This window comes from Neovison vison, chromosome 12, assembly GCF_020171115.1.
Source record: "Neovison vison isolate M4711 chromosome 12, ASM_NN_V1, whole genome shotgun sequence".
NCBI classification, from domain to species: domain Eukaryota; kingdom Metazoa; phylum Chordata; class Mammalia; order Carnivora; family Mustelidae; genus Neogale; species Neogale vison.
The window spans coordinates 75,943,020-75,953,815 of record NC_058102.1 but is presented as its reverse complement, the minus strand read 5'-3'; the positions used below and the strand labels follow the sequence as shown (position 1 = coordinate 75,953,815).

The window sequence follows — 10,796 nt, the reverse complement described above, 5'->3', positions numbered from 1 at the left end:
GGAAGAAGCCAAGCACAAAAAAGTACACGTTATATGATTCCATACATATGTAATTACAGAAAATGCAAACTTCCCTGTAGTGATATAAAATAGACCAGTGGTTGTCTGGAGGGTTGTTTTTAGTCATGAAAGGAAGGACTAAGAAAACTTGGGGTGATGGAATGGCTCATTATTTTGATTACGGTGATGGTTTCACAGGAATATATATGTATCGAAATTTATTAAATGGCACGCTTTAAATATGTGCAGTTTATTACACGTCAATTATAGCTCACTAAAACGGAAAAATTAATTAGTCAAGGATTATAGGCTGGGTGCTGTTTTAAAGTTCTCACCTTTTATTTCTTCAGTAAGCTTCTATGAAATAAGTCTGGTTACCTTAAAAAAACACACGTAAGGGTGCCTGGGTGGCTTAGTGGGTTAAGCCTCTGTCTTCGGCTCAGGTCATGATCTTAGGGTCCTGGAATCGAGCCCCGCATCAGGCTCTCTGCTCAGCAGGGAGCCTGCTTCCCCCTCCCCCTCTGCCGCCTCTCTGCCTACTTGTGACTTCTGTCAAATGAATAAATAAAATCTTTAAAAACAACAACAACATACGTAAGTCTAGTCCCCCAAATTAATTTTGGGCAGCATAAGAGAAATGTCTGGAGCTTTAGGACATTTCCAAATAGCTGATTACAGGTTAATCAGCGACGGAAAAAGAGAAACAGTTTCTTCTGGATTTAAGGAATGACAAGGGGTGGGCTGGGAGATCAGGAAAAGAAACCAAGGATGAAATGCGGGGAGGATCTTGGCAGGGGGAAGGGCAAGACAGTGCCTACAGGTCCTCACCGGCAACTCTACAGATTCTCTAGGCAGGTGGCTCCAAATGGATTAAAATGTTACAACGTATGTCAAGTTCTCAGTCGCGAAAAGAGTTCTTCTCTGAGTTCGTCCTGCCAGCTGCAAACTCCGTGGCGGGCGCGTCAAGAGAAGGCGCACACGACTCGGGTCTCCACGCCTCTTCCCCGAACGCCGCGTCCCGTCCTCGGTCGCCCCCTGCTGGCTAACGTCTGGGGACCCGCAGGCGCACGGGCTAGGCAGGAGGCAAGGTGCAGCCAATAAGGTCTCGGCGATGGAGGGGACTCGCGCGTATTTCCCCACACGTTGGATGCCTCGGCATTCTGGCACCTGTATGGCTGCCCCAGATTCCAGTTTCCCAAATGCGGAGCTCACTCCAGCTCCTCTCTGCTTCGGTCCGTCCAGTTTCATTCGGATCTTGTAGGTGGGAGTCGGGGTAAGGGAGCTGCGTTAAACGGTTGTGACCTCCAGGTTTCAGGTCCAAACTTCCAAGCATTTGGAAGCGAGGGGGCCGCAGGAGAGTCCTGATTATAGGAAGACTGTCACAACTGACCCCCACGTTTCGAGGAACTGAGGGAGGATGGACACCTGTCCCCTTAAATCTCAAATAGTCCCCCCCACACACATTAGAGTTCATCCTGTTCCGGACTTGTCCCAGATCTTGATCTGTCACTTTACCACCGCACACAGAACATTGGAAATCGTCCTCATGTCCCACTGTCCCCAACCCCCAAGTGGCCTAGAGCGGGCAGTCCAGAAGCCGAGACCTGGCTCACCTGCCCGAAGGCAAAGTGGGAAGGACCTCCATGGGCTTCGGTGAGGACCAGCGCGGGGTGAGGAGGGGCGCGCCTACGAGGGGGAGGGGTTGGAACAGGCAGAGGCGCCTACACCTCCAGCTTCCAGCCCAGGCAGGCGAACTGCGTGACATTCCCGTCCACACCTGATTGACAGGAGGGAGTCGCTGCCCAGGAGGCGGGAGTGGGAGTGTAGAGGCGGAGACAACACCCTAGCCGCGAGCCCAGCCGGCCAGGGCTTGCTCTCCTAGACGGTTGGGGGGTCTGGGTCTAGTGCCTCCTACCTCCTCAGGCGGCCCGGTGGCTCCTCAGAGCCTGGCACTCGGAGCCTGGCAAGGATCACGAAGTGTACCCCGCTGGGGCTGCTGCCTGCAAGGAGGGGGCAGGGAAGCCGGGAGCCCCGAGCGCCACTTCGCCGGCAGCCTCGGCCTGGGCCAGGACTGGCTCGCGGTTCCCTCGCGGCTTTGCTCGGGTCCGCCTCCCCCTCCCTCCCCCTTCCCGCGAGCTGCCTCCGCCCTCCTTCCTCTGCCTCCACCCTCAACCCCCATCCCCGTCTGTCGGGAGCTGGGCTCCGAGCCCTTAGTCTGCCCGAGCTCTGGATGTGGGCGCCGGACAAGTCCACGGCGCCTCCCCCCAAGATGGACAGCCGCTACACCAGCACTGCGGGCATCGGGGACTTGAACCAGCTGAGCGCGGCCATCCCGGCCACGCGGGTGGAGGTGTCCGTGTCCTGCAGGTGAGGACGCAGCCCTTCCCCTCCCTCCTCCTGCTCTCTCATCTGCCTGGTGGGTAGCGCTTGCCAAGCGCTCGGGGCACCCCGAGGCTTTGCTGGGGTGAGAAGTTGCGAGACGAGTGGGAAACACCCCAGTTGGGGTCTGAGTCACCCCCCCCACCCCCCCAGCTGCAGTGACAGAGCGGAGAGCACGAACTGGAAGCGAGTAGTGGGCTACGGAACTGAGACTTTTAATTTTCTTTCTGGGAAATGCTGTAAAAGTTGGCTGGGCTGTGACTCAGCGGCGGGAATCCCGGCCGCCGCCCACTTTGCAAGCCCTTTTTACGTCCCAAACCGGAGCTGTTGTGGTTGGGTGATACGGGAATCAAAGGGGACAGCATTGCCAAGAGCGCTTGTGACCGCTGCACGCAGTGGCCCGGGACTCCGTTCGCTAGGCGTGTGCAAACCTGCTATTGCTACAGTTGGCTCCAAATCTCGCCGCTTCCTCCCCACCTACTTCCTGGAGCCATCCAGCTTGCTTCCCCGCCCCCCTTCCTGGCTTCTTGCTTTATGCCTGATAGGTAGAGATTTCGGCTCCAGCTTTCTTTGCAGACGAATGTGTGCCTTACCCAAAATCTGGGAAGTCACGACTTTCTGCCTGCAAGTAGACACAGTTGGAGTGCTTATAACAACTGACATTCTGCCCAAGGACTGTAAATTTCAACTCCTTTGCCTGACGTTGTTTGGGTCAGTTTTCCTGTAAATAAAACATAATTGCTATATCTCGGTAGATTTTGAGAAGAGGTGGGGCGGACTATAATAAATTGATAATGGCCGCGGGAGAGGGAGAATTTTCATCAGATTGACTCTGGAGCCCACACCCTTCTTTGCATACTAGGATCTCTCTCAATGGAAAAAACTTCCGTCCTAACCACTTTGGCCCTAAGGTTGTTTTCAGTACCCTCGCATTCCTTTCCTTAGCAAAATTTGCCTTGAAGGAATCTAACAAACTTGGGGAATCTTAGATGTAAATAAACCCTGAAACTTAAAATGGTGTTCCCCCTAGTAGTATTTGATTTTGCATTTTCTCAAGACTGAGTCGAAAGCCCAAGAAATGGATTTTCACTTTTTGTGGAAATTCAAGCACCAACAAACCAGTAGAGGTGTTAATTAGGGGATAGGGGATAACCTTTAGCTATCCCTGAGACTATTTCCCATGATTGCTTGCTTCCTCTTAAGGCTGACCTCAGACTTCGGTGAGGACCAGCGCGGGGTCAATGCTGATGGGAGCAATGCTGATAATGGTAGCTAAGCTTGCACTGTTGCCTTACTACTGTTTCTTGCTTTAAGGGCTGCCTGAGATTTCTTCCTGTCAATTGAACAGGTGAGGCTATATGGAAAACTCTTTTCATACATTAATTTCTAGGCCTTTTTCTTTATTCTGAAGCTGCCTTTGGATGCCCAAGGGAGGTCATTAGTATACACACATAATGCAAGGCCAAAAGTCCTACAGTAAAAGCATTTTCTAGAGTTCTTCTCTGCTGAACATTCTACAAAGCCTGAATGGCATGTAGCTTGTACCTGACATGAATGTAAAAGTGTTATAAAATAAGGAGGCGCCTGAGTGGCTCAGTGGGTTAAACCCTCTGCCTTCGGTTCAGGTCGTGATCTCAGGGTCCTGGGATCCAGTCCCGCATCCGGCTCTCTGTTTAGTAAGGAGCCTGCTTCCCTTCCTCTCTCTCTGCCTGCCTCTTTCCCAACTTGTGATCTCTGTCTGTCAAATAAATAAATAAATAAATCTTCAAAAAAAAAAAAAAAAAGGGTGTTATAAATTAAATCCTAATTTCCCAAATACTCTTTAGGACTGATGGGGGAGATAATACCTTCAGTGGTCTTTCTGCCAGTGGGATCCACAGTTAACCACTCTTGTATGCGCGTGCATACAGGGGCAAGTTGTGTAAGGAATCCTGTAGTTAATTGGCTTTAAGCCAGTTTGTTTAAACTTGGTACCTCAGACCCTGGACATACCCTTGTTTGGCCTTTTCTTCATACCATTGATTTGGTGTCCTGCTTTTTTAATTTTTAAGTTTTCACATTAAAAAAAAAAAGTCCTGAAATAGAACCCAAGTACGTAGAGTACATTGTTGGGAATTCAGTCTTGTAAACAGAGATGGTATCCTTTCGGCTTTGGGATAAGAGACCTGATAACAGATTCTGGCTCTCTGACTTAACGATGTTGTTACCTTGGAGTTAGTACTTAAGCTGAGCTTCCTCATCTCTAAAATGAGTAAAATTATGGTGTTTATCTCATATAGAATGACATCAGAGTTTGATAAGATGATGTCTTATACACTGTAGGACACAAAAGTGTTAAAAAAATGTTAGCTATTATGATACTGGAAATAGTATTTACTGAATAAATGTATTATATATAATTCAGTTTGGAATTCTGTAAATTGTCTTTTTCTTTTGTACTTCAGTAAATTGGTAAAGAACACAGGGATAGAGGCAGCCTTGGGATACCTGTTCTCTCTTTCTTCTTTGATGAGTATAAGAGCTTATATTCTAGGATGTTTTGAGGGGGGAATTTCACTTAGCAACAAGGCTTAGTTGTAGACCCCTCAGTCTTACTGTGGGCAAGCAAAGCCAGGAATTCCCTTCCCTTTCTGTGTTAGAGACGTCTGATGATTCGCTGATGCTTAAAAAGGCACCCAGTATTAGAATCTCTTTCGATAACCTCCTTTCTTTGTCCCCAATCTGAGACCTTTAAAAATCTTTATGACATTTTCATCTTCATTTTGGGGGAGGTGAAGAAATCAGCAGTTGAAGCTTGAAGCTAAATATAATTCATGGAGATCATTTAGTCTATTTACTCACCAAATGTTTAATGTCATTTGTATGTTTAGCATTATGCCCTGTTTCATGACATATGGCAAGGGAAGTTCTCTGAAAATGTAAAGTCTGGTTGGGAGAGGAGTATTCCGTAATACGTGATCACATAGGACTAAATCCAGAGATGAGGATCATGCATGGAGAGGGACGAGATCACTGTGCAGTGGAGTGCTTGGAATGTTCTACAAGGAGGAGATGGGGCTTGAGGGGAGGTGAGATTAATGTGCATGGTTTGCATTAGAGTAGGGACAGCATGACATGGAGGAGGCCATAGACTTGCTCTGTTAGGGTGACAAGTCCACTCTTCTAGCTGTTTAGGTAGAGACACGCTCCTACTCTATGACTTCCCTTCAACCCATCGTGTGGTTATTGGAGTCGTTTTTCTTCATTATGTTACTTCATAGGTTTTAAAGTTAATTGGGTTACCTAATTAAAGTGCCAATAGCCAAAAAGATACAACCTCAGAAACATAAAATTACATCTATAACATTCACATTGGATTTGGAAAACAGCTTAATTAGGGTGAGGCAAAACCAGTGAGAAAAATATAATGTAGTAATCACTCATTTCCCTGGAACTTAGGTTTGGGGAACTATTTTTAACACATAATCTTGGTCATTTTCTCTGATTGAGAAGATAGCTTGTCCATTTAAAAAACTGCGAGAGCGTTCTGTGTTGTAGACTTTGTAAGTTAGCAGCCATTTGTAACTACTTTGGCAGCAATAATCTATGGTGATAAAAACCAATTTTAAACACTCATGTCGAAGGAGGAATACAGAATAGGAGCACCTACTTTGTGCTGGGCGTTCTGTAAAGTTCCACCCGACCTGGCCATGACTTTTTTGCCTAATCTACCACCACTCCTCACATGAACACCATGATTTAATGTAGTCTAATATGCGCTAAAGCTGATGACAGATGAAATGTGGCTGCAAAATCAGTCTTTTTTTTTTTTTTAAAGATTTTATTTATTTATTTGACAGAGAGAGATCACAAGTAGGAAGAGAGGCAGGCAGAGAGAGAGGAGGAAGCAGGCTCCCTGCTGAGCAGAGAGCCCGATGCGGGACTCGATCCCAGGACACTGAGATCATGACCTGAGCCGAAGGCAGCAGCTTAACCCACTGAGCCACCCAGGTGCCCCCGCAAAATCAGTCTTACAGCCCCAAAGAATGTGCTGGTATCTAGTGGACTGAGTCCTCTTCACCTGTGTGGCTATGCACCTGGCCCCCATCTCTCTGCCCCGAAAACCCCTTCCTCCCTGCCTCCTTGTCGTTTTGATTAGCTGGTGCTCCTGTAAGACGCAGCTCAAACAACATTTCTCTCAGGACTCCTCTTTCAAAGTGGATTTTATTTTCCCAAAGCAGCTGGTAGGTAACGGTATTAGAGTTACGTTATGATTCTTGGTTTCTGTGTTCAACTTGAGGACAAGTTTTGTTTCTTTCATGTCCATGGGTTCTGAGCCGGGCACAGAATATGTAGTGAACAAATTCTGGATGCGGACGTTTTCTGGGTAATGGTCTGGCACGGAGATGGTTGCTTGCCTGTTAAAACACAGACTTCTGGGTCCCTGCGCTGGATATACTCTCAAAATCTCTCAGACTGGGGCCCAGGAATCTGGACTTTTCACATGTGCTGATAATGCACATTAAAATGTTTGATGAGCAAATGACTGACTGTAGTCACTTGGTCTGGATTAGCAGTACCGGTCCTCAGATATTTGGAGATACTTTTCAGGGATGTGTGCTGGAGCTGGTCTGAATTGGATTGAGACCAGAATCTGTGCACCAGTTGTTAAATAAAGCAATTATTAAACATTAAAATCATATAAACCTAAAATGAAATACATTATATTTTAAAACAAAGTTAAGACATACTCAAAAGCTATCACTTCCTAAAGATTTTACTACAATTTAGTATTATCTATACTCTTTTCTGTCACCTGTGCTCTATCTTTTTGATCCGCGAGGTGACAATATTATGTGTCAGGTGCTTCTGCTCATCTCTTCCGTCCCTGTTCAGTGACGTCACATTGGTAGGTTGAAGTTGGCTGTGGTGGGAATATTTATACCATGGAAACATGGATACTGCAGATCAGGGCTTGTTTTGTTGTTGTCTGCACTTAAGATGTTCTGTGGGAATCAATTGGCCCTCTAGAATTTACAGTGACAATACCATATATACTCTTATTGTCTAAAAGATGTGTGCTCCGCTACACATATTTTACATCAGTAAAATTTATAATAAATTATGTAAATACACACATGCGCACACACACATCTCTGCATTCAGTGTTTTTTTTTTGGAGAGCTCACAGTTAAACAAGTTGCTTATACACATCACTGTTATTAGGCCTTTTGTAAGATTATACAAAGGAAAAAATTTTGCTGCTGTTGGACTGTCACTGTTAGAAATAACAGTGTCAAGGTCGGCACTGTTGTGGTCTTGCTTCTCTACGTGGAATAAGTGAGGCTGTCTGGTTTCATAATCCATGGACGGTTGTAACAGCTTGCTTTGTATTGTGTATGTGTATTGTGTATTGTGTATTGTGAATGAAACAGGAAGGTAATTGAAGCTCTGTACGCTTTTTCCTTTCTTCTCCTTTTCACATGTTTCTTTCCATTTCCCTATTCTGTCTCACTTTGGAGACTTTGTTTTCTGTTTCTCTGTCCACTGGTGGCATATGCTTTGCAAGTTTTCATGTTAACAGTTAAAGTTCCAGACCACCTGGGAGAGCAAATGGGTATTGCAAGAGAGAGAATCTGCTTGGTCCAGCGGGGACTGGCCCAGTTTGAGGCAGATGCGTTCGCTGTTCTTATTATCTATGGTGAAAGAAGGAAAGAGTTCAAACACAGCAATGGGGATTTCCACCACAGTCCCTTTGACTTATCTCTTAGACATACTCTACCCTTCTTTAAAAACACAAGAAGTTGAAATTAGTGTGTAAATAGGTTTCAAATGATGTTAACTGAAAAATTAATATGCACACAGTATATAAAGGGATCGTACTATATTCTATACAATTTATGTTCTGTACTTCTGTTTGTTTTGTATCATGTATATGTTACTGTCATTAGCTTTTGAGAAAAATAACCCTCCATGTCTGTGAAATAATCTGTTTTATGGACTTAACTGTATTTATTTAACTTATCTCTTATGTTCCAAAATTAATTTCAGAAAGTTACTATTCAGAATAATGCTAATGAGCATTCTTATTCATGAACACTTGACAACAGCTATGATTATTTTTTTCCCTGGGATAGTTTTCTAGAGCTGAAGTTATTAATAAGCTGTCTTCTCAAGGGGATTTTAATAGCTTAGTTTGGTTGTTTCCCCCCTATTCCTCTTTAAATAAGTAGACTCAAGTCTAAACTACTGGCTGCACCTTTCTAAATACTTTTATTCTCATGAGAAAGTTGCATTGAAAGATTAATGAGAATTTGGGGCAGCAGAGTGTAGCAGCAAGAAAATGGAATTAGAAGTCAGACAGATGTCTTTAAATCCCATTTTTATCCTTTTTGAATGCTATTTTGGGTAACTTATTTCAACTTTTGGAATCTCATTTCCTAATCAGTAATACAGAAATGATTTAAAAACCAAATTTATAGTATTATTGGAGAGTTAAATGAAATAAATCTGTAAAGTGCCCAGGATTGTGCCTGTCACAAGAAAAGCACTTAAGAGCTGTTAGTCTCATCTCATTTTCTTATGACTCTGTTACTAGGTAGCATATAAGCAACACAGATGACAGGGTACCTGTATCTTGGACAAATTTATATTTAATTGGGGGTGTCATAGAAACACGCAGTGCAAGGTGACATAAAGCTTCATATTCAAGAAGATGATGATAGCCCATCTCATACACCTAAATGTAGAGGATATACAGAGGAAAAGTGGTCAGAAGAGTATGCATTTGGAAGTGCATAGGGCATGTCTACGGATTGTACTCCATGGCTTCCCTACACCCACACATGCGATTAGACGTGTGGACCCAGTGGGATTCGACAGATAGGAAGTAGTATTTAACAACAAAGTTTTAGAATGGAAGCACATTCTAGCACATTCTGGTATCCTACCAGTAAAATCAGTAGACTGACACTTAGACAGTTCTTTTGTGTTGGACACGAGATAAAACATCCGAGTAGATGACAACACAGTCTGAAGGAGGATGAAGCTTTGATCATCAATAATAAAGTGAGGTGTATTTAAAAGGTGCCTTGCCCCCAAAGCCATTGTTCACTGCCTGACATGTAATATCTTAAATGTTTCCAAATGTATGACAACCATCCATGTTAATGCCTCTTCAGCAGGGAGGTTGGCTCTCGGGTATTCTTGTTCAAGTTATGAGACATTTTGTCAAGTTATTCTACAAAGCATAATACTCCAAACATTGAGGGAATTATCAGTTAACTTTGTGAAACTCCGAAGAAACAAAATATCAGCGATTGTCCCTGGGAAGTAAGTACTTCTCTTTATTATAAGTATGCAGTTATAAGCTGCACTAATGACATCAGGAAACAAGAAGACTCTCGACATTTGCTATATATTTTATTTAAAGTCAAAATCTAAATCTGCATGAGACTGTGGAAAACATTTAACATATTCTAATTCACTCTGTCTTCGTAACAATTCTGCGAAACAGGTGGTTTATGTCCTATTTTACAGGTGAGGAGATTGAGGTTCAGAGAGAATGTAAGTAATTTGGCCTAAGTCACACACCTAGGAGGTGGCAAGCTTGAGTTCCAGTGCATATATGTCTAATTCTTAGGTATATGCTTCTGTCCACCAGACATAGTCTGGCATTCTTCCGTAAGTTATGTTTTTTAGGCTTTAAGGGTAGGTGGGATTCTTTTCTCTCGGTATTGATGTGTTGGTGGCTGAAGAGAACTGACAAAGCTGAGAGACATGATTATAACACATGATATCTATACCATCACAAAGGGGATATAGAATACTATGCCTTTTCTGTCCCCTGTTGGTGAGAGCTTGGGTAGAACAGTTCAGATGAGTGACATAAACCTTAACCATTTGATATTTAATTTCCAAGTATTGATTCTTACCTCTTTTCTGCTGCTGAGTTACCTAATGAAGCTGTGGGAGATTAAGTAATGAGGGGACTGTTTAACTAGAAATCAGCAGGCAGGGTGAGATGAAAGCTAAATGCTGGACAAAGGTGACAAACCAGCCAAATGAAAAGTAGAGGGAAATTAATTGAATTGACAATGTGACATTCATACTTACCACTGGGGTTGAGAACTGACTGCAAGCTCTGTCATGTCAGTCCTCTGCTTTCTTAATAATGAGGAAGTCACCACTTAACTTGTGAGCTTTTCAATAATAAATTCTAGGGTCTCCTTTCATGGCAAATAGGCTCTTCAGAATTCCATATAAACAAAATAGTTATTTAGATATTGAAAATGTCAGCACAGTATTCTGACTAACTGAACTGTGATGTGACTTCGTAAAAGTCGTTGTTTTCTACTTTGCTAATTAGCTGTTCTCTGTCTTTTCATACATGTATCTATATATATGTATCGCAAGTGACACATTAATGTTATTAGGAA

General features: G+C 43.8%; 1 protein-coding gene across 1 annotated transcript in view; it reads left to right on the top strand.

The window, feature by feature from the left end:
* The first annotated feature begins 1,957 nt into the window (after window positions 1–1,957).
* The window catches only part of CPNE8 (copine 8), a 219,592-nt gene continuing 210,753 nt past the window's right edge, over window positions 1,958–10,796 (top strand). Inside the window, exon 1 of the mRNA XM_044227148.1 lies at window positions 1,958–2,367. Coding sequence (XP_044083083.1) covers window positions 2,231–2,367 — 137 coding nt within the window. The 5' untranslated portion in view covers window positions 1,958–2,230. The remainder of the gene's footprint in view (window positions 2,368–10,796) is intronic.